General features: G+C 41.1%; 1 protein-coding gene across 4 annotated transcripts in view; it reads left to right on the forward strand.

The window, feature by feature from the left end:
• SNX25 (sorting nexin 25) overlaps positions 1–24,418 on the forward strand; it is a 125,312-nt gene that overhangs the window by 66,778 nt on the left and 34,116 nt on the right. For all 4 annotated transcript variants that reach the window (XM_028099828.2, XM_028099829.2, XM_028099830.2 and 1 more), the window contains one exon: positions 14,502–14,683. In XM_028099828.2, coding sequence (XP_027955629.1) covers positions 14,502–14,683 — 182 coding nt within the window. The remainder of the gene's footprint in view (positions 1–14,501; positions 14,684–24,418) is intronic.

Consider the following 24,418-nt stretch of genomic DNA (forward strand, 5'->3'; position numbering starts at 1 on the left):
CGACCCGTAGATCATAACCCAAGCCGAAACCAGGAGCCAGATGCTCAATCAACTGAGCCATCCAAGAGCCCCTTAGAATAGAATAAACTTATGAAAGGAAATCTTTTAAAAGTATTTTTGGAGTATTCTGACTAGGAGGGTGATGCAATGTCTGGGAATGAGGTATCCCAGTCTGGGACCTGGATAATGGTAGTACAAGGACGGGATTGATAAAGAAGACTGTGAAGGAAAAATAGCCTACTTGGTGACTGATTGGGTATAAGGAAGAATCAGATGGTGGGAAATTATCCTGCTGGTACAACGTGCTGACTTTACACATGAGGAAAACAGCTATCTGGAGAAGTTCAAGACCCTAACTTCTAGTTCACAGTTGTTTCTGTAATGTCCCATTGTTTCGGGTTGGTGAGGTGGTATAGGATAGAGAAGAAAGTACTAAGGGCAGTGGTTAGGAGACCTTGTTCAAGTGAGCTTCTCTTACTAGCTTCCTAATGAAACCTGGACATATCCTTATATTTCTCTAGGACTCCATTTTTTCAGTCTTTAGATTGAGTTCTCTAGATGGTCGTACAGGGTTTCTCAGTGAAGACATTGAAAGTGTTAAGGAATGTATATGGGGGACTGCTCTTGGGCGTTCTGGATTTGCAGGCCTGGAGGATAGAAGGGTACCTGTTTGACTGACTTATTTCGCTTAGCATCTGTCAGAGAAAGACAAATACCATATGATTTCACCAAATGTGGAATTTAAGAAGCAAAACAGATGAACATAGGGGAAGGGAAGGAAACAAGACAAAATCAGAGAGGGAGACACACCATAAGAGACTCTTAACTGTAGGAAACCAATTGAGGGTTGCTGGAGTGGAGGTGGGTGGGGGATGGGGTTATTGGGTGATGGATATTAAGGAGGGCATGTGATGTGATGAGCACTGGGTGTTATTTGCAACTGATGAATCACTAAACTCTACCTCTGAAACTAATGATACACTATATGTTAATTACTTTATTTTAACTAAATAAATGTACCCGTTTGGCATTTCTAAACCTAAACCTAGATTCATGCTGTGAAGAAAGAATGCAGCCATGCAGAGAAATATTTGCAAGTTACCAGTGTAGAGATAATAGTCTTCTATTTATGCTGTCTCCAAGTCACTTATCTTTGCAGAACTGATGCTATGTTCTCCATTATTGGAGGAGAACAGTGTATACCAGTTTGAAGTGACTTCCTCTAATTCATAATATCATCTGCTGTCTCACTGTTTAAGTTCATTATGTAGGTGGCTTCCATTTTAAATAATTAGGTTGTTATTAAGTGCACATACTTCTTTATAAAAGAGGAAGATCAAATTTAGCATTCCCCATTGTCCTTACTTTTTCTTTTAATTGAATATTCAGTAACATCTTATAGGAAGTAGTTATTTGTGAGATTTGGAGTTTTAATGTGTGGCTGGCAAATAAAAGGTTACTTTAAAAACCGGTTCTAGATAGCTACCGTATCATTCCTTAAACTGATCTTTTCAAACAAATTTGTGTGTTTATTTTCCTCCCTATTAGAGTCATTAAGGAAAGTTAAATTTTTAGCATTAAAGGCTCCCCAAAACATAATTGTCGAGTTGTTTTTAGTGATCTTTGAATTTTAGGGATAGTGTGCTTTAGTGAAAATAGGGAAAGAATCAGGGAAAAACCTCGGGCAAAGAATCAGGGAAAAACCTCATTCTGTCAATCTCTTGCCACAAGCCTGGCTGGCCTGCATTGGTTTCCTTAAACCTGGAAAATCAGGCTGTGCTCATTTATATCTCTGAGTGACCATGTAGCAATGCAACCAGGTTATGTGTGCGACTGTAAGCACTTTCATTTCCAGTACTGTTTCTCCTTATTTCCATGTTATTTCTGTGAGTGGGAAACTGAAGTTTTAAAAAAGAATGAACAGATGGAAGATCCTAAGAATATTTTAGGATTCAACCTAGAGATGGGAACTTTATTTATGAATGTAGTGATATATATGTACTATAAATATAGTTTTGTTTTTACATATAAAGATGTTTCTGGCAAGTCTTTTTCTTTTTTTTTAAGATTTATTTATTTATTTTAGAGAGAGCGACGTGAGTGGGAGGGACATAGGAAGAGGGAGAGACAATCTCAAGCAGACTCTGCGCTGAGGGCGGAGCCCAATGTGGGGCTCCATCTCTCGACCCTGAGATCATGACGTGAGCTGAAATCAAGAGTTGGACGCCCAACTGACTGCACCCACCAGGCACCCTCTCCTTTTTTAAAGATTTATTTACTTATTTGAGAGAGAGAGAGCGTGTTCACGAGAGAGAGCACGCGTGCGTGCAAGCGGGGTGAGGGGGAAGGGCAGAGGGAGATAGAATCCTGAAGTAGACCCCCCCCGTCCCCTGTTGAACGCGGAGCCTGGTGCAGAGCTCGATCAGGACCCTGAGCTGAAATCAAGAATTGGCTGCTTATCCACTGACTCACCCAGGCACCCCAAGTCTTTTTCAGTCAAAATCACTGACAACTAAGAAATGTTATGCAATTGTGAAAATACCTTGAACATTTAAGGAAAAAATGTATAACAGGTTGGGAGAAATTACCTGACTGCACGCTCTCTGAGACCTTAAGGAACCAGCCAGCTAACTCAGGGTGACAGAGGAGGGCCTGGGGACTATTTTACTTTGTATATTCTCGAAGGGTCAAAATAAGGCTTTTTTGAGGCTTCAAAAAACTCCAGCAAATTCACATAAAACTCTGCATGTGTTTTAGATTCACTACTCTGCATGTGTTTTAGATTCACTAATCACTTTATTTTTTTTTTAAAGATTTAATTTATTTATTTGACAGAGAGATAGAGAGAAAGCCCAAGTAGGCAGAGAAGCAGGCAGAGGGAGAGGGAGAAGCAGACTCCCCAATGAGCAGGGAGTCTGATGTGGGGCTCGATCCCAGGACCCTGGGACCATGACCTGAGCTGAAGGCAGCCGCTTAACCGACTGAGCCACCCAGGAGCCCCTGACTAATCACTTTAGATTAGTACATCATAAATGAGGAACAAATTACTCTCCTTAACAAAGTAGAAATTTTAATTTGATTTTTAATGGCTTTTGGGGGGGAGATTTTTATCTTTTCAAGAAATAAGGTATCAAATGATTTTTGACATCTTTACAGAGCTTCAGTGGTTTAATTGCTGACATGATTCTAGGGAGAATAAGTCCTAGAAAAAAAATCATATTATCAAACTCATCTCCTTGTATTACAGGTAAGAAAATTTTATTAGGTATAATTAGGGGAAAAGGTCTTAGAGAAAACTTATAAACACTAAACAATTTGAAACAATTAGTCTCAGAAGATTTAGTTTGTTCACAAAATTTTCTTGCCTCTGACCTTATTTTATCATTCATCCTGGCCAAATGTATTGACTAAGGCCTGAGTTTTCCCCACTAATAACCTTAACTGTGTATTGGTCATGGAATTTAGGAAGTTTAGCCAAGTCCAACTAGCTAATTTCAGTGAACTTTTTTCAGTCCTCATCTTCTTTGACCATTCGGTACATTTGACATCGTTGACTATATTGGCTAACGCTTTGTCTCATTCTTGTTTGTTCTTCTGCTTGCTTCTCTGTTCAGCCTTTAAATGTTGGAGTTTCTTAGTATTTGTTTCTAAGTCTCTCATTATTTTATACCTGCGTGGTCCAATATAAGAGCTATTAATCATTTTTGGCTATTTAAATTTAAATTAATTAAAAGTAAATACAAATTTAAAACTCAGTTTTTTTATCATACCAGCCACATTTCAGTTGTTCAGTAACCATATGTGGCCACCATATTGGATAGCACAGAAAGAATATTTCCATCACCATGGAAGTTCTGTTGGGTAGCACTGCTTCTACCCTTTCTTTGGCTACTTTTCTCTTTCCCTTATCTATATGCTGGTAAGTCTCCAAATTTCTCTCTATAGAACGTCTGTGCTCTACTTTTCTACTTACTACTGCTTACTCAGTGTTTTTATTTGGATATCATAAAGGGACCGCCAAATGAAAATGTCCAAATTAAAGTACCACATAACCGGTCACCCTCTTAGTTTCTTTTTTCAGTGAATGGGATCACCATCCATCCATATGTCATAAACTAGGAGTCATCTCTGTTCATTCCTTCTTCATCATGTACTATGTCTATTCCATTATTGTCACACAGATTGACCTCCTAAATATATCTCAACTCTGTTCTCTTTCTATACACAGCCATCTTTCACGACCAGTCTCTCTTGAACGATGGTAATAACTTCTTAATTGGTCTCCTTCTATCTACTCCTGCCCCTGTTTAATATAGTTTTTCATACTAAAGTCACAATGATTAAAAAAAAAACATGCAGGTGTCATCGTGTTACCTCCATGCTTAAAACCCTTCATTGTCTTCCCACTGGTCTTAGACACACAGCTCACAAGGTCCTGCTTGCTCTGGCCCGCGTATGTCTTCAGCCTCATCTCTTGCCGTTCCACTCCCTCTCGTTGTACTCGAGCCACACCAGTGTTTCTTTTTCCTCGGCTCACCCTGATTCATCCTGCCTCATATTCCCTGCCCATTTTCTTGATTCTTCTTAGCATGCCACCCTCCTCTCAATCTCACTCTGTCTAGGTAATTCCTACTTATCTTTATATTTTATCTCAGATGTCTCTTCTCTGATCACAACCCACTTCCCCTGATTCTGGGTAGGTAAGAAGACTCTGGAGTTTTTAGGACCCCTCATATCATTAGAGAGTAATGTACTCTGGAGGAAGTCTTAATCACCAGAAGTAGGTCTTTAGACATTCAGCAAACATTTTTTTGAATGCCATTATGTGTTAGGCACAGCTGTGCAATGAGAAAAACTGTCTCTGACCTTATGGAGGTCATAGTCTAACAGGGAGACAGGGAGATACACATACAAATTATAATACAATTTGATAAATGTGGTGAGAGTTACATTTTCAGGATTTAGTAGTGAAATGGATGTGCGGGGCAGTCAGCTCTACCTGGAACAGAGGTCAGGAAAGACTTTTTCTTGAGAGTAGCAGCATTGAGTTGGAAAGATTGAATGGCCCTCATTTCCTTCTGGGCTTAGCAGGTGGATATGGATAGATGGTAGCACATGTCCACAGACAAAGAAGACGGTTGTGGAATGGCCTCTTGTGTATAAGTTATGTCAAGTGAGACACTGTGCTGGTGTTTGGCATGTAATGGAGAAATAAGGCTTAATAGGAAGACAGGAGCTGAAACTAGAGACTTGTAAGCTATCCTAAGAAGTTTGGACTTAATCCTGTAGAGCAGTGGTTTTCAAACTATCGTGTGCATCAGGATCACCTGGAGGGCTTGTTACAATGCAGATTCCCAGGCCCTACGCCAAAGGTTCTGATTCTGGAGATCTGGAGTGGGCCTTAAGAGTTTGCAGTACTCACAGGTTCCCCAGTAATGCTGATGCTACTCATCCAGGAACCACACAGAGCCACTGCTATAGATAATGAAGAGCCATTAATGTATTTATGTTTGTATTTTAGTAGCCAACTCTAGCTTTTTATTTACAATTAGAACAACCAGAGTAGTTGAGTAATAGTCTATTGAAATAAACTGACTGCTGTGGTCTGAATGTTTGTGTCTCCCAAAATTCTTACATTGAAATCCTAACACCCAAACATGATGGTAGTAGGCGGTGAGGTCTTTGGGAGGTACTTACGTCATGAGGGTGGAGCCCTCATGGATGGGATAGTGCTTTTATCAAAGAGGCTCCAGAGAGATCCCTAGCTGCTTCTACCATGTGGCAGAAAGGTGGCCAGGTGCATCCTGGAAGAGGGCTGTCACCAGAACCTGCCCATGCTGGCACCCTAATCTTGGATTTCCAGTCTCCAGGACTGAGAAACAAATTTCTTTTGTTTATAGCTGCCCAGTCTGTGCTTGTAGGTGCCTGAACGAACTAAGACATGGGCCAAGTATAGGAATTCTAAGTAGTACCAGGACATAAGCTAAATTGTCCCTGCAGCTTGGTGAGAATTAAGTCCAGGATTACAGCTCCCTTTTTAAAGCCTTCTTTTCTGTTCTTCTGTTCTGAATCCTGAAATGTTATGAAGAACAGTTAAGGTGATTCAAGAGTAACATTTATTCATCTGACTACAACAAAGGACATGATGTTGATTTGAGTCTGCTAGAAACTGCAAAGTATTAATAGTATACCCTGGGAGTAATATGCTCATAGTATAGATGGGCTTTGGTCAAGTTGTGCATCTTCTTTAGAGTTCAAGTAAACAGTTTTAGAACTGCATATATCAAGTAGAACTATAGAAGACCTTCAGAAAATACTGCATATGTATATGGACCCAGATAGTTGCTGATAAGGACCATAATGATTTCCATTAGAAATTATTTTAATAAAGATAATATGTACCTTCTTTTTCTGATCTTGCATTTAAAGGTGCCCCTGCCTGAAAGAAGGGAGCTAATCTTTAGACTCTAGTGGACTTCTCAGTGTCCTTCCTTGTGCTTTGATATGATCTGATCTTCTAGCATTGCAACAAACGGATACAAACAGTTCCTAATTTATGAATGACCTAAACTTAGAAGACACCTCAGCCCATGGCTGCAGGGGCCCTTGCCGGGGTTGCTCCCTGCCCAGCCCTCCTGCTGTGAGTACTGGAGCCTCTGGCACCTGCATCCCTTCTCCAGCATCCCACCTGGCTCCCTGGTCCCCGCCCGGCATCTGCCTGGAGGGTCTAAGGGCTCAGGGCGCTTCCGCTACTCTCTCTATAGTCCTGTAACATTATAGCCAGTCCTCCCCCCACCTCTGCACCCCAGGAAAACTTTAATCATCATATATTCTAACACCTGCATTTATACGAATGAAGTTCAGGTCCAGAAATGGTAAATAATGTACCTGGTGTAACTAGAACTAGTCAGTCACACACAGATCTGGAACTTGAACCCAGGTATCCTGATTTTTAGTCCTGGTCTCTTCCCACTACACTGCTCATTCACATGGGTAGATGTTATGACAGTCTTGTTCAAAACTTACAAATTATTGGGCTGGATTTGTGTTCTAAGTGTATGTCTCATGCCTGTTCAACGCATGGTTCCAGTTTGGGAGCAGGACTCTCCTAGCTATTGTGTGGATTTAGTTGATACAACATTATTGCTTTAACAATGTATTGCAAGGATGTTGGAGGGCTTTAAACCAAAGGAAGTGCGGGGAGTTTCAGTACTTGAGACATTTAAAGGAAGGAAGAAAAGGTGTACTGTAAGCATACCTGACCAGACTGGGCCAGGTCAGACTACCAGCTCTCTGTACTCTTCTCCATTATAACATGAGAGCTTCCGCCATCAGCTCCTGCTGTGGTGTCTGCTTATTTCTCAAGTATGCGTTCTGCTAAAGTGGAGTGACACTTTATACTGAAACTCAGGTGTTTGATGTGGTAAGAAAATCCCAGGTGTTCTTTTTGAAAAAGAACATACTGGCCTCAAGTTCCTGGGCAACTTCTGAGGTGATTTTCAGATAATTTTGAAGAAATTTGATGATTGGTAACTACTGGGAATTGCTGTTAGTTTCATGTTAAAAAGTGGAGCACCATTTTTCATTTTGAAACTTCACTAGTCCCTAGGTAAATACACACCCGTTCCTTGACTCCTCCTCTCAAGAGGGTTTATTAAAACTTCTATTTACATGAACAAGAAAGTTTCAAAGGATTGTTAGTTTGTCACTATGGACACGAGTTGAGGAATGGAGGCCCAGTATTTTCCGGTGAGGAACTCCTTTAATTCCTTACCTCGAGGGCCTGGGCAGGGGGTCCAGGGCGGGGCGGGGGGGGGGGGGGGACGGGAGGGGAGAGCAGGCCTGTGCCTCCCGGGGAGGAAAGCCACATGTTGGGGAGTCAGGGGAAGGGGGCAAGTGTGCAGCCTTGTCTCCTGAACTGTCACAGAGTTTGTACTTCTCGGTGGGATGGGAGTACAGGACACAGTTTGGCCCCCCCAGGGTGCCTGGGGCATTTGACAGTGTCCAGAGACCTTATTGGGTGTCCCATCTGGGGGAAGGGATGCTGCTGGCATCTAGTGGTAGAGGCCAGGAACGCTGCTCAGCATCCCGCAATGCACAGGACGGCCCCCATGAGAAAAATTTATCCAGCCCAAAATGTCAGTAGTGCTGATGATGAGAACCCCTGCTCTGTTACCCATCGACTCCCCCAGTCAGCCTGCCGAGAGTGCTGCCATCAGGAGATGTCTTGGGATTTGGTAGCGTGCTATGAGAAAAGAAAAAATACTCTGCTCGTGACATTTTCTAGGACCTGAAAAAGAAAGTAGTGCCATGTTAATCCACTTATACTCGTGCTATTTCTGGAGTCCTTAGTTTACACTGCAAATGACTTCACTCTCCTTTGCTTCATTAGACGTCGTACCTAACAGTTCTCCCCAGTGTTTGTACTTTACTGATAGACACTTCACTTGCTTGAGGAAGAACTGTATTGTGGGCAGAAAGTTTAAAGCAAAAAGCAGTGCCAGATGTTGTCCGTAGGTCTCCTGCAATGTCTTCATAGCCAAAAGCATTCACCCAATGTCTAATCTGAATTTCTTTTTTCAGCAGAGGAACCCAATGCACCCATTTCCTTTTGTTGTGGCCTCAGTAGAATCTGGACTATTCAGAAGGAAGAACAGTAAATATTTATAATTCATTGCTTTAGAATATTCTATCACTTGTGTGTTCATCTTGGCACCAGTTCCAAGAGCCACTGCCATTCAGTGTTTCACCTGCCACTGTTTATCTTCTTGGCTTCTTTTTAAAGCTAGGTCAAACAGTTGTGTGATTCACCGGCTTGTAACAATGCCCAGTGTTCCCTAACGCTCGAAAGAGAGCCAGCCATGTGAATCTGGCTTGAGCTGGGCCACAGTGTGTTGTCACATGCCCACTAGCCTATACTTTTCGTGGCATAAATACTTCCTGACTGAATGGGTTTTCAGGTCACAGAGCATATTCATCTGCATCGCTGGACTTACAAGGATTTTGGCACGACACACACGCGGGCTGCATAAGTTCCATGTTAGTCATTTAGCAGTGAACGTGGTATTAGTTTTCTGAGGCAGAAATAAACAGAATTGCCTAAGCTACAAGCTGCTGTCAAATTCATTAGCAACAAGCTTTGTGATCAGACAATGGCATTGTATTCACGTGAGCAGGCGACATTCAAGTAGAACACGAGAATATTCTTCTCAGCCCTGCAGCTGGGTTTTAGATGAGGGTTTATTCTCTTTCTTCCTTCCTTTTGGAATTTGCTTCTAGTTTTTGTGCTTTTAGAAAAGTTTTTATGCTTTCTTAAGGGAAGAATTTGGTTGTTGATAAATGTGTGTCAATTTCTTCCTATATATGTGTCTTTACTAGCCTATTTTAACCCCAAATTAAAACTGTGGTCTAGATTTATTTTATAAAAGGCAATTATTTTGTTCCCAAACTTTAGGGTATTTTAAATATGCCTAAAATAGGGATGCCTGGGTGGCTCAATCTGTTAAGCGTCTGCCTTCAGCTCAGGTCATGGTCCCAGGGTCCTGGGATCAAGCCCCACGTCCGGCTCCTTGTTCAGCGGAGAGCCTGCTTCTTCCTCTGCCTGCTGCTCCCCCTGCTTGTGCTCTGTCAAATAAATAAATAAAATCTTTTAAAAAAATGTGTAAAATTTAGATTTTAAAGATGTATGTTTTAAAAATGAAAATATTTTTTCTGAAAAGTTAGCTCTTCCAAGCATGTGTTTGTTTCGGTACACACAGAAAGCATCCTAGTTTGTCCTAGACTGATTTGGAGGCAGACTTACATTTACCTTTATCTTCCCACTAAGGGGACTCTGAATTACTATTTTTTCCCCTTGAGATTATCCTCATTATTATTATTAACATTGAGTTAATGAGTTCCTTGGTCCGGGCCTATCAGCCAAGCATAGGACAAGTTGAGAAACTATTATTAAAGTCAAATGAAAGCATCTCCTCAGCACACATACAGAAAAGTCATCCTGTAATATCTGACAGACCCTCTGGAACAAAGCCATCTGTTGACCTGAAGTCTACCTATTACCCTCTGTGCTAAGTACAGAAAAAATCTGCTTCTGAAAGATAAAATGTTTTGTGGTACTCACCGAAGTTTTTCAGTAATTTGTTCAGCTTGCCTAGGTACTGTTTTAGGCATGTGCACAGATTGACTAAGTGGGACATGAGAGAGGTAATGATCATCCTAGAGATTGGAGGTCTCTGGCAAAGTTCTCTAAAATATTACTTAGTTCTATAAAACATTACAAAGTGTTCTATAAAACAGTTTGAGGGGCACGAAGAAGCAGAACCCAGACTCCCTTCTTTAATATGGGTAGTTCCGATCTAAGCCGAGCACATTATAACTCACCTTCAGAAGGTGTGATCTACCTGCCTAGGTATATTTATATTTATCTAGTGGTCACTTAGGCCCTGAACATTGCCTGAAACAATCTCATTGTTTCTGAAGTGAGCTTCTCCTCTGCGTTCCATAGAGGATTTCCCACTTCCCCACTTTGTGCAGGCCTCTGACCAATTGCCCTTTTTACTTATCTCCCTGTAAGCAGATAACCTTACTCACTACTTCAAGGAAACGGAGACCATATGAGGGGAACCGCCCCACCTTCCAACCACCAGTCTTCAAACTTGCTTTGTATGTATCCCCTCTCTTCTGCCTTCTGTGTTACTGTGGTGGAGGAGGTGGCCTCTTTCCAAAGCTGATCCATTTACCTGTCTTCTGGATGCCTCTCTCCATCTGTCACTTCTCCTTCTATCTTAACTGATTCCTTCTCATCAGCATTAAAACCAGGTCATCTCTCTCCCATTAAAAAAAAAAAAAAACCTTCCCTCAATCCCAATCCTGCCTCCATGTTGTGTATGCAAAGCCTGTCCATCCTCCACAAGGAAATGACTAAACATTTAGTCATTTTTGGAAATTAATATTATGTAAGTTTTTTGTTTTTACTTGAAATTGTATAATGCTAACATAAGGAAACATACCATTATAAATGTTTTTGAATCAAATCTTAAAAAGCAAATTCTTGCTAAGACCGTGTAACTCCTAAGTGACACAGCCAGAATTCAAATTTAAGTCTGATTCCAGACGCTACTGAAAACTCTCCACTGTATTTAACATGGATGTCGTCAGTGACTGGCAATGGCAGATTTGGTGGGGAGAAGGGAGAGAAACCATGTTGTTGCAGTAGAGTGAAGAATGGGAGGTGAGGATACTCTGTTTCTCTCCTTCAGAGCCCAAGTTCTAGAGAAGCACAATACCTGAGACATAGAAATAAGCACTTAGTGAAATGTTAGCTCTATGGTTGTTGACAGCTCAGGAATACTTGACACAGCTCATTCATCCATTTCAACAAATATTTAATGAGTTTCCACTGTGTTGCCAGGCACTGTTATAGGTGCTGGGGATATAATAGTGTATAAATAAGCAAAATGCCAACCTTGATGACGACCTACTTACAGGATAAATAAGTCGAATATAAGTGTGGTTATAGGTGCTATGGAGAAAGTAAAGCAGAGAGGGAGAAAAGCAGTGTTGTAGGCTGGGGGTTGCAGTTAGAAATAGGGTACCTAGGGAAGGCTCCCCCGAGACCTGAGCTGAGGATCTGAGGGAGGTGAGGAAGTGAGCCCTGCAGATCCCGGGGTGGATGAAAGGGCCTCCCTGAGGGAAGGCATGAGAAAGCCCTGAGTAGGGAACCACCAGCGTGTTCAGGAAGCTCGTCACCAAAGACCACGTATTACATGAAATGTCCAGAATAGGCAAATCCATAGAGAAAGCCCCCATAAAAATGCCCAGGGCTGAGAGGGTTGGGTGACTGCTAATGGGTACCTGGCTTCTTCCGAGGGTGATGAGAATCTTCTAAAAAAGTGATTGTGGTGACGGCTGCACAGTCTGTAAATATACTAAAAGAAGTTAAATTGTACACTTTAAATAAGGTGAATCGTATAGTCTGTGAAGTGTATCTCAATAAAGCTGTTATTTAAAAAAGGCAAGAGGGGCGCCTGCGTGGCTCAGTCGGTTAAGCATCTGCCCTCGGCTCGGGTCATGACCCCAGGGTCCTGGGATCGAGCCCCGCATCGGGGTCCCTGCTCCGCGGGAAGCCTGCTTCTCCCTCTCCCACTCCCCCTGCTTGTGTTCCCTCTTTCGCTGTGTCTCTCTCTGTCAAATACATACATAAAATCTTAAAAAAACAAACAAACAAACAAAAAAACAAGAGCCCGTAAGGAAACCGGTATGTTTACTGTGGAGAGTCAGGATGAGGCTGGAGTGTGTAGGGCCTCTGTCTCCCTGAAAGAGCCTCGCCTTTTGCTGAGGGTGAAATGGGGGCGTGGGGGCAGGTTCTGAGCAGGGGAATGATGTGATCGGGTTGGTAGGTTAAACAGGTTAGCCTTGGCTGCCGTGCTGACAAAGACTGAAGGGGAGACGAAGGAGACAGCATGGTGACCAGCTGGGAGACTGTGCAGTAGCACACACGAGATACTGTTTTTCCTGTGTTGCTGAAATTCCTTCTTTGGCTTCTCTGTAAACCACACACTCACATTCTCCTGTCTCTCCTTCACCATCTCCTTTGCTAGCTCTGCTTCTTCTTTCTCACTATTAAATGTAGGGTTTACATAGATTCTGTACTGGGACCATTTTATCTCCTCCTGGGTTGTCTCACCTACTCCTGTGACTTGAGTTACCATCAACCGATGCTGAATACTTCTCAACTCCACACCTTGCATCTCTGCTCAGGTAGCCAAATGCCCTCAAACTCAGTTTGCCTGTTCTTTTGCTGTGTAACAAAACCACCCCAAAATGCAGTGTCTTCAACAATAGTCATTTCTTTTGTACACAAATTGGCAGTTTGAGCAGGTTTGGCAGGGATGACTCTTCTCTGCTTGACTGTGGCTGGATGCCTCACCTTCAAGATGGTGTATGTGCATGGTGCCAAGCTGGTGCTGGTTGTGAGCCGAGGTCCAGCCAGGGCTGTGGTCTGGGGGACCTCTCCATGTAGATCCCTCCAATGACTGATTAGGCCTCCTCAAAGCACAGAGGCCTCCTGGCTGGTGGACGATTTACCAGGTGGCTGGCTCAGGGCTTCAAGTGCGTGGCCTTTTACGATCTAGCTTCGGAAGTCATGGGTTCACTTCCTCTGTAATCACAAACCCACCTGTGTTCAGGAAAACGGAACACATACCCTCCTTCTCAGAGGGAGATTGTCACAGTAACATTGACAAAAAGAGCAGGTGAGATGAGAGATCTTGTGAGCACCTTTGGCAAATATCATCTGCCACATTGTCCACAGCTGAATTTAAGATCTTTCATAAACCTGTTTTTTTCTGTAATGTTCCCTGGTTCATAACTGGCCCCACCACCTCCGTGGCTGCTCATGGCAGAAACTTGGGAGCATCTTCGATACCTCTGTTTTCTTTACATTCCTCAGCCGCCTACCCTCTCCCCTCTCTGGTCAATCACAGGGTCCTGTTAGTTCTCTTTATAAATCGTTCTCAGATCCTTCCAGTCCTCTCTCCTGCCGTTGCCGTGACCCTGGTTTAGGCACCTGCCTCCTGGGTTACTGCAGGGGTCTTCAGCTGGTTTCCCTTCTTGCAGTCTTTTGCCTTCCAATTATTTATGTTTTTATCCTTCCTGTATAATCTTTAAAAATACAAACCCGTTTATGACATACTCCTGCTTAAAACCCATTAGAAGCTGCCCAGTGCTGTTGAGCTAAAGACCGAAGTTGTTCCTATGGACTAAATGGCTTTGTGTCTCTTGGCTCCTTTCTCCTCCACATTTACTTTGGATCACTATCTCCCCCTTGCATCTGCTGCACGGGTTCTTCCAGGTCCTCCTAGGCTCTCTCCTTCCTGCCTCGCGGCTTTCACTTTCACACTTGCTGCTCTCTCTGGGCGCCACATTCCACTCCTTCTTCATTTCATTTGAGTGTAATTTGCTCAGGGAAACCTGGGTCAGAAGCACTGGTCAAACAGCTCAAGGATACCTGCACATTTTCTTTGTAGCCTCTATCTGCTCATAATTGCTACTGCTGTCTTTGGATTTCTGCCTTGGCTAGGCTTTAAGTTCCATGAGATTTTAACAATTGGTCTTGAGTCCCAAATGCCTACTAGCCAGTGCCTGACACACAGTGAGCACTCACTGCATGCTTGGGAATGACTCTGCGTACATGATACGTACGTATATTTAAATACACATACACACATGCACATCGATTGTGAGTTTATGTGTACAGGTGAGGTTTTTTAAAAAAAATGTTTTATACCCGAGTAGGATTTTTCACTGGTATGTTTAGAAATTAATGGTACTTCTCTTTGAGGGTATATAGATGTGTGTGTGTGTGTTTAGCATGAATTCTCTTCTTTAGTATCCACTGTTCAAAATTTACCATGTCAGACACCAGTCTCGTTCAGAGTTGTTACGTTCCCCTTTTTCTACCTTGTCCTCTGACTGGGTCCTGTCCATCCACCCCATTCAAGGTAAAGAAACTGCTGCAATGAAAGCTGATCTCCTAAGGGCCAGGAATATGAAAAGGTACATTAACCAACTGACTGTGGCAAAGAAGCAGTGTGAGAAGAGAATCCGAATCCTGGGAGGTCCTGCCTATGACCAGCAAGACGAGGGGGCCTTGGACGAGGGAGAAGGGCCTCAAAGCCAGAAGGTAGAACTTTGTGGTTTCTTGTTTTGACCATTTCATGTTAGTTATAAACAGTCATGTAATCTCCCATCCAGTCTTTTAACTTTTTGGTATTTAACATAAGACCTATGTTCCAGAACAGAGACTCACATGTTTGCTCACAAAGAGCTATATTACTTGGTGTCCTTGACTTCTGTGAATGGTAATAGGTAAGATATGTAGGCATGGAGGGTGTGTGTGTGTGTGCCCGTGTGTTTTTTCCTAACCCACAAACCCCGAGGCACACACTTACACTTACAATGACCCAATTGAGTTGCCCACTATCAGCTGGATAGAACTAGCCACCTATGGAATAGAAGGTATCTTGTAAGTTATTTTACTTAGCTCTCACCACAATTCAATGAAATTTGAATTTCTTGATATTTCCATTTTACAGGTGAAGAAGCACAGTGGTTTAAGTAAATTACCTAAGGCCAGGTGGAAAGAGGCAGAACTAGATAAAAACCCAGATCTAGTTGCTTCACAATCTGAGTGCTTTCTCCCTGAGCCATAATATGTCAGCAACTGTTTTTACAACAAAACTTTGGACTGTCTCATACGGGGTCCTCAGCTCATGGAGCTTAGGAAAGTGTCCTAGCCCTACCTCAGTACCTGTTCTTACTCTCAAGGACTCAAGCTTGTCTTCCAAGACCCAGGGAATGCTAGGACTGAAGGAAACAGCAGCGGTACCCGCTGAGGAGCTTGTTTGTACCATTGGGAACAGGATTTCAAGGCAGTCTCCAAACTTCTCTTTTTTAAGATGGCACTTAGCCACAAAGAGGCTACCATCAGTATAATTTGACTTTGGCTACAGCCTCTAACCTCACTTGTTTGGACTTTTAGTCTCTTGATCTTTTCTCATTCAGTTCTTGGTTTGGCTTCAGATGCCTATGTGTGACTTTTCCCTTCCTCCTCATCCCAGAGATGAACTTTGACCTTTTTTCTTATTTGTGGCCCAGTCTCCATTAGAGTCTCTTCAGGATAGTTTATGCTTGACCTTGGACCAACTCTAACAGAAGCCATAGTTGTCTGCAACATCTTGGACAAGTGGCATGAATGCAGCCCCAAGTAGCTCTTGTTTTCTAGAAGGGTCTCTCCTTACCGCTGGAGATCTGTTTATTTTGCTCTTAGCAAATAAACCTTTCTGCAAGTTTGGCTTTGTGGTCCAAAGTGAAAAATTTTACCTTTTGGTGAATGTTGGCAAGAGAGTGGATTTGGCAGGTCGAATATTGTCCTTCTTCCCTTTTCTCCTCAGCCTCTGGACTCTCAAATAGATTTCCAGCCACATTTGTCACAGAAAAAGTTCTCTTCTTGTGTCCTGTGTATTCATTCATTCATTCATTCAGCAGACATTTATTGAGGGTCTACAGTCTCTCAGTTACAGTGCAAGGTACTAGAATACAAAAGGAATAAGATGGAGTCCCTGCTCTTAAAGAGTCCTATGTAATTATAAAATAGAAAGGAAAGTGATCCAATAGAGATGAGAGATATATACCTAGAAGATGCTTCTGATATCTTGCTATGCAGTCAAAAGATGATGTGGTTTTAGATCTTATGGTAGAAGAAAACCTTGAGAAACATAAAAGAAGATCATTTTAACACTGAATGTGAATTCAGTACATGTTATCTGGCAGTATTTACTAGAAGTAGACTTAATCTGATTTTAGCTCCATTTTGACTTGTTTCTTCAGATATTTAGGAAAGGAGCAACCTATTGCTGTTGCAACAGTGTAACCTCAATAAAATTATTTCAGTTAGGCTTCAGGCTGAAAGCCTCAGATAATATTACAGAATTCTAATGTTTATGATGGTTTGCTAGTCGAAAGGTAAGATTTTGGTTAGTTTGGGGCCATAAATGGGTAGAGGAGTTTTGCTATAACCTAATCATGTTTGATCCAGAAAAATCACCACCCAACTTTATTTCAGAACCTAGTCTTCAAAATTAGATGAATCCCCCAATTCAAAGAAAGAGATTAAGTAAATAAAAAGAAGGAATTATATGCCGTCTATAAGAAACTAAATATTAAGGAACAGATTGTAAGTGAAAAGAGGGGAAAAGACATGCTTACGTAAACACAAAGCATAAGAAATCTAAAGTAGTTAATATTAACATCAGATGAAATAGACACCAGAACAAGGAATATAACCAGGGATGAAGAACATTTCATTATGATAAAGGGGTAAATTCATCAAGAAGGCATGATAATCCTAAATTTGTATGCAATCAGTGAGATCTTTAAAATGCAGGAAGCGGGGCACCTGGGTGGCTCAGTTGGTTAAGCGTCTGACTCTTGATTTCAGCTGTCATGATCTCAGGGTCGTGAGAGTGAGCCCTGAGTTGGGTTCCATGCTGGGCATGGAGCCTGCTTAAGATTCTCTCTCTCCCTCTGTCCCCCCTCCCCACTCACTGTGCTCTCTTCTCTCTCTCTTTCAAAAAAAAAAAAAATACATGAAGCAAAAACTGACAGAACTGAAAGGAGAAAAAAAGATCCACAATTATTTATAATTGGAAATGCTAACACCTGTCTCTCAGTAATTGATAGAAGAAATAAACAAAAAATCAGGATATAGAAGATGTGAACAACAGTAATAACCAATGGGAACGAATGGACATTTCTGGAACATTCCACCTAGTACCAACAGAATACACATTCTTCTCAAGTGTACATTGAACATTCACCAAGAAAGACTATATTGCTGGGCAATAAGACAAATCCCAACAAATTTAAAAGGTTTAAAATTATACAGATGTTCTCTGACCAAATGGAATTGGAAATCAATAATAGATCTGGAAAATTCTCAAATATTTTTAAATTAAACAGTATATCTAAATAAGGCTTGAGTCAAGAAATTATAAGGGAAATTAGAAACTAGTTTGAAGGGAATGAAAATGAATGTACAACATCTTAATGTTTGTGGGATACAGTAAAGACTACTTAGAAGGAAACACTTTTTTTTTTTTTTTAAGATTTCTTTATTTGAGAGAGAGAGAGAGACAGAGCAAGCATGAGTGGGGGGAGAGGGGAAGGGCAGAGGGAGAGGGAGAAGCAGGCTGCCCACTGAGTGAGGAGCCTGATACCGGGGCTCCATCTCAGGAGTCCGGGATCCTAATCTGAGCTGAAGGCAGACATTTGACTGAACCACCCAGGCTTCTCAGAAGGAAACACTTTTTAATGCTTATGTTAAAAAAGAAGAAAGGTTTAAAATCAGTGATCTTCCTCCTTAAGAACCTACAAATGAAAACTAAAATAACTAGAAGGGAGGAAATAGTGTAACAACAGAAATCAATGAAATAGAGAACAGAAAAACAGAGAAAAATCAATGAAAGTGAAAGGTAGTTCTTTGAAAAGATCTATTATACACTCTAGTTAGACTGACAAAAGGAAGAGAGAAGGCACAAATTACCATTATTAGGAATGAGAGAGGAGGCATCACTATAGATCCTCCATGCATTAGAAGGAGAACAAAGGAGTATTATGAACAATTTGAAGTCAGTAAATTTCACAATTTAAATAAAACAGACCAATTCCTTTGGAAATACAGATTACTAGAACTGACTCAAAAAGAAATAGAAAATCTGAGTAGCAATTATAAATGAATTTATAATTTAAAACCTTCCCACAAAGAGAACTTCAGGCTCAGATTATTTCACTGGTGAAATCTATTAAACATTCAAGACATAGATAAGATCAATCTTTTTTTTTATGTTATGTTAATCACCATACATTAAATCATTAGTTTTTGATGTAGTGTTCCATGATTCATTGTTTGCATATAACACCCAGTGCTCCATTCAATACGTGTCCTCTTTAATAGCCATCACCAGGCTAACCCATCCCCCCACCCCGCTCCCCTCTAGAACCCTCAGTTTGTTTCTCAGAGTCCATAGTTTCTCATGGTTCATCTCCCCCTCCAATTTCCCCCCCTTCATTTTTCCCCTTAACCACATATAAGTTTTTATTTTATTTCCAGTTAACATATAGTGTTATATTCGTTTCAGGTGCACAATATAGTGATTCCATGATTCTACACATCACCCAGTGCTCAACTTTTTAACCCATTCCTGCACCTCCCTTCCCTCTGGTAGCCATCAGTTTTCTGTTTCTTGGTTTCTCTCTTTCTCTGTCTCTTTTTTTCCTTCCCATTGCTCACTTGTTTTCCACATAGGAATAAAATCATATGGTATTTGTCTTTCTCTGACTGACTCATCTTACTTAGTATTATGCTCTCTCGCACCATCCACGTCCTTGCAAATGGCAAGATTTCACTCTTTTTTTATGGCTGAATAATATTCCATTATACACTCGCACATGTGTGTGTGCGTGCATGCGACTCACACACACACACACACACACTACTTCTTTACCCATTCATCAATCAGTGGCTACTTGGGCTGCTTCCATATCTTGGCTATTGTAAATAATGCTGCTATAAACATTGGGGTGCATGTATCCCTTGAATTAGTGTTCTTGTATTCTTTGGGTACATACCCAGTAGTGCAATTATTGGATTCTAAGGTAATTCTATTTTTAACTTTTTGAGCAATCTCCAAACTGTTTTCCACAGTTTGCTCTCCTACCAGCAGTGCACTAGGCTTCCTTTTTCCCCACATCCTCATGAACACCTGTTGTTTCTTGTGTTTTTGTTTTTAGCCAATTTGACAGGGGTGAGGTGATGTAGTAGTTTTGATTTGCATTTCCCTGATGATAAGTGATAAGCATCTTTTCATGTGTCTGTTGGCCATCTGGATGTCTTCTTTGGAGAAATGTCTCTTCATGTCTCTGTCCATTTTTTAATTAGATTATTTGTTTTTTGGGGTGTTGGGTGTTTTTTGGGTGACTGTTGAACCACCCTTGCAACCCAGGAAGAAATCCCATTTGATTGTGGTGGATGACTTTTTTTTTTTTTAATGTATTGTTGAATTCATTTAGCTAGTATTTTGAGCATTTTTCCATCTGTGTTCATCAGGGATATTGGCCTATGGCTCTCCTTTTTAGTGGTGTCTTTATCTGATTTTGGTGTCAGAATAATGCTGTCCTCATAGAATGAATTTGGAAGTTTTCCTTCCTGTTCTATTTTTTTGGAATAGTTTGAGAAGAATAGGTATTAACTCTTCTTTAAATGTTTGGTAGAATTCACCTGTGAAACCATCAGGCCCTGGACTTTTGTTTTTTGGGGAGTTTTTTGATTACTGATTCAATCTCTTTGCTGGTGTTCAAATTTTCTAATTCTTCCTGTTTCAGTTTTGGTAGTTTCTATGTTCCTAGGAATTTATCCATTTCTTCTATATTGTCCAATTTGCTGGCACATATTTTTTCATAATATTCCTTGTAATTATTTGTATTTCTGTGGTATTGGTTATTTCTCCTCTCTCATTTGTGATTTTGAGTTCTTTCTCTTTTTTTCTTGTTAAATCTAGCTAGAGGTTTGTCAATTTTGTTGATTTTTTTTCAAAGAAACAGGTCCTGGTTTTATTGATCTGTTCCATTGGTTTTGTTTGTTATTTGGTTTTTATTTTGTTTTTGTTTTAGATTCTATATCATTTATTTCTGCTCTAGTCTTATTTCCTTCTTCTGGGTTTAGGTTTCATTTGTTGTTCTTTTTCTAGGTTCTTTAGGTGTAAGGTTAGGTTGTTTATTTGAGATTTTTCTTGCTTTTTGAGGTAGGCCGGTATTGCTGTATATTTCCTCTTAGAACTGCTTTCGCTGCATCCCAAGGTTTTGAGCTGTTGTGTTTTATTTTCATTTATTTCTATATATCTTTCTTATTTCTTCTTTGACTTCCTGGTTGACTCATCCATTGTTTAGTAGCATGTTATTTAACCTCCATGTAATTTTGGTCTTTACAGATTTTTTCTTTGGTTGATTTCTAGTTTTAGCAGTAGCATTTAGCATAGCATTGTAGTCAGAAAAGATGGATGATATAACTTCGATCTTTTTTTTGAATTTATTGAGACTTGTTTTGAGGCCTAATATGTGACCTGTTCTGGAGAGTGTTCTATGTGCTCCTGAAAAGAATGTGTATTCTGCTGGTTTTGGACGAAATGTTCTGAATATATCTGTTAAATCCACCTGGTCCAATGTGTCATCATAGCCATTGTTTCCCTGTTGATTTTATGATTGGATGATCTGTCCATTGATATAAGGAGGGAGTTAAAGTCCCCTACTGTTACTGTATTATCATCAATTAGTCCTTTATGTTTGTTATTAACTGTTTTATATATTAGGTGCTTCCATTTGGGTGCATTAAATATTTACAGTTGTTGTATCTTCTTGTTGGGTTGTCCCCTTTATCATTTATTATATAGTGTCCTTCTTTGTCTCTTGTTACAGTCTTTGTTTTAAAGTCTAGTTTGTCTGATATAAGTATTGCTACTCCAGATTTCTTTTGACATCTGTTTGCATGATAGATATTTCTCTGTCCCCTCACTTTCAATCTGCATATGTAATTTTTTTTTTTAAAGTAGGCTCCATGCCCGGTGTGGAGCCCATTGTGGGGCTTGAACTCATGACCCTGAGATCAAGGCCTGAGCTGAAATCAAGAGTTGGATGTTCAACCTGGCTGAGCCACCCAGGCGCCCCTCAGTTTGCAGGTGTCTTTAGGTCTAAAATGAGTCTCACGTAGGCAGCATATGGATGGGTCTTGTTTTTTTATCCATTCTGTCACAGTATGTCTTTTGATTGGAGTGTGTAGTCCATTTACATTCAAAGTAATTATTGATAGATACATATTTGTTGTCATTTTATTTCTTTTGTGGTTGTTTCTGAAGATTTTCTCTGGTCTTTTCTTGTCTTTCTCTCTTTCATGGTTTCTGATTTTCCTTAGTGATATATTTGGATTTCTTTCCTTATTCTTTGTGTATTTATTAGTGGTTTTAGATATATGGTTACCATTAGGTTTGTGTATAACCTCTTCTGCATATAGTAGTCTATATTAAATTCATGGTCATTTAAGTTGTACCCATTCTTTATTTCTCTCCTCCCCATGTTCTAGGTATATGTTATCATGTTTTACATCCTTTTGTTAGTTCCTTGACTGGTTTTATACTGAAATACTCATTTTTACTGCTTTGGTGTTTCCTACCTATCTACTGTCATTTTTGGTCTCTCCTTTCTATTCAAAGTTTGCCTTTTAATATTTCTTGCAGAGCTAGCTTAGTGGTCGTGAACTCCTTTAGTTTTTGTTTGTCTGGGAAACTCATCTCTCCTATTCTGAATGATAGCCTTGCTGGATAGAGTATTCTTGGCTGTAGATTTTTCTGTTCAGCACTTTGAATATATCATGCCACGCCTTTCTGGCTTTGAAAGTTTCTGCTGAAAAATCCCCTGATACCCTCATGGGGTTTTACTGTCTTCTTTTGTCTTACTGCTTTTAAACTTTGTTTTTTATCACATGTTTTGCCAATTTAATTACAATATGTCTTGGTATGGATCTGCTTTTGTTGATTTTGTTGGAGGTTCTCTGTGCCTTCTCAATCTGGATATCTGTTTCCTTCTCCACATTCAGGAAGTTTTCAGGTATTATTTCTTCACATAAATTTTCTGCCCCTTTTTCTCTTTCTTCTTCTTCTGGGACTCCTGTAATACAAATGTTACTACATTTGATGGAGTCACTGAGTTCCCTATTCACTTTTTGTGTAATTCTTTTTTCTCTCTTTTGTTCACCTTGATTACTTTCCATCACTCTGTCTTCTAGGTCATTAATTTTTTCCTCTGCTTCTTCCAGCCTGCTGTTCATTCTTTCAAGCATGTTTCTCATTTTGTTTATTGAGCCCTTTATTTCTGCTTGTTATTCCTTATCTCTGTGTAAGACATAAAAGACACTCATGTCTTCCACTCTTTTCTCAAGTCAGTGAGTATCCTTATGATCATTGCTTTAAATACTCCAAAAGACATGTTACTGATATCTGTTTCACTTAACTCTCTGGCTGTGACTTTGTCCTCTTCTTTCATTTGGGATAAATTTCTTTTTTTTTTTTTTTTAAGATTTTATTTATTTATTTGAGACAGAGAGAGAGAGAGAGAGAGAGAGAGAGAGCATGTGAGTGAGTGCCAGGGGAGGGGCAGAAGGAGAGAGCAGACTCCCTGCTGAGCAGGTAGCCTGATGTGGTGCTCGATCCCAGGACCCTGAGATCATGACCTGAGCTGAAGGTAGATGCTTAACTGACTGAGCCACCCAGGCACCCTCTTTGGGATAAATTTCTGTCTTCTCATTTTGTCTACATCTCTGCCTGTTTCTCTCTTTTAGGAAAGTCACCTATATCTCCTGTTCTTGAGGGTAATGGCCTTCTGAAGAAGAGGTCCTATAGTGCCCTGCTATGTAGTCTCCCTTGTTCCCCAAGACCTGGTGCTTCTGGGAGTGTCTCCAGTATGTGGTGTGTGTGTTCTGTTGTTTTGTCCTGGCTGCTTTATCCTTCATGCCAGTTATCTGGAGAGGCTCTCTTTGCCTGTTGTGGGCAGTGTTTGGTCCCTGCCCTGAATGGGGTACATTTTAACCAGGTGTGCTCGGTCTGCTTGTGAAGTGAGACCTGTCACCACTGCCAACAGAACTACAAAACTGCTGAGTCGGGGCACATGGTGTGAGCAGGGGTTTGGGCTGGCCTTCTGGGGGAGGGGGCCTACCGTGCTGGGACTGAGGCAAGCATGACTGGGAGGGGCAGTTCCACTGCAGCACAGGTTTGAGGGGTGGTTTGTGTAAGCAGGTTAGGTAGTGAGTGTGGGAATAGTGCTCGTTCCTGCAGGTGGCCCTGCACTTACGCTGAGGGGTCGGGGAGGGAGATGCATATGGCCAGTTCCTTTGTTCCCAATGTGGTCTCTCCATGAACACTGCCTCTCTGGGATACACTCCGAAATGAGTGAATAACCTCCCCACTATGTGCCCTGGGTGCTCTTCAGATTTCTGTTTCCATTCTGTACGTCTGCAGGTTGTTTGCTGGCCTTCTGAGAGCAGCACAGCCCCCTCCAGGCTCTGTCCCAGCCCAGTCCACTTTAGAACTCCAGGTTTCAAGCCCTGCTGGTTGCCAGAAGTCACGAAATTTGGCCCCTCTTACTTTCTAAGCCAATTACTATGGGGATTTGTTTTCCCCCGCTCTCCCCTGTCGTTCATCCTTGTCTGTGGCCCTGGCTTCTTCCTCACCACAGCACCGGGATCCATTTCTCTCCCAAGCAGCATGTCCACATTTCCTACCTTCTTCAGTGTGACTTATTCTCTACCTTTAGTTATGGACTTTGTTCTGCCAGCCTTCAGGTCAGTTTCTGGGGCATTTAGGATGATTTGAAAGTTATCTAGTTTTGTTTGTGGCACAAGGTGAGCCTGTGATCCTCCTACTCCGCCCCCATCTTCCAACCCACTGTCTAAGATCAGTTTTCATATCAATTTGTATTTGATCCAAGACCCGTCCAGAATGAACACCATCAAGTGTAGCTCAGGACTCCGCACTTGAATATGAAGATTCCCTGACTTTCTGTTTCTGCTGGAGTTCTTGTAGAGCATCTTTCCTAAATTCGTCTTTCCTTCTTGAATTCCATACTATTTGTAGTTTGCTACAAACACAAATTGGGTAATTTCTTAAGGAGAGGAACTGTTTAATTATGGTTGAGAAGTTGTGCTAGAGTTGGAAAGCCTGGCTTTCAATCCTATATCTACTGGGATTGACTGTGGACAAGTTCGCTTCTTTGTACTCCATTTGTAAAATCGGGATAATTTTATGTACCCTTTGGG

This window comes from Eumetopias jubatus, unplaced genomic scaffold (genome assembly GCF_037043125.1).
Source record: "Eumetopias jubatus isolate StellerSeaLion01/CBP00866 unplaced genomic scaffold, mEumJub1_p1.0 scaffold_2, whole genome shotgun sequence".
NCBI lineage: Eukaryota > Metazoa > Chordata > Mammalia > Carnivora > Otariidae > Eumetopias > Eumetopias jubatus.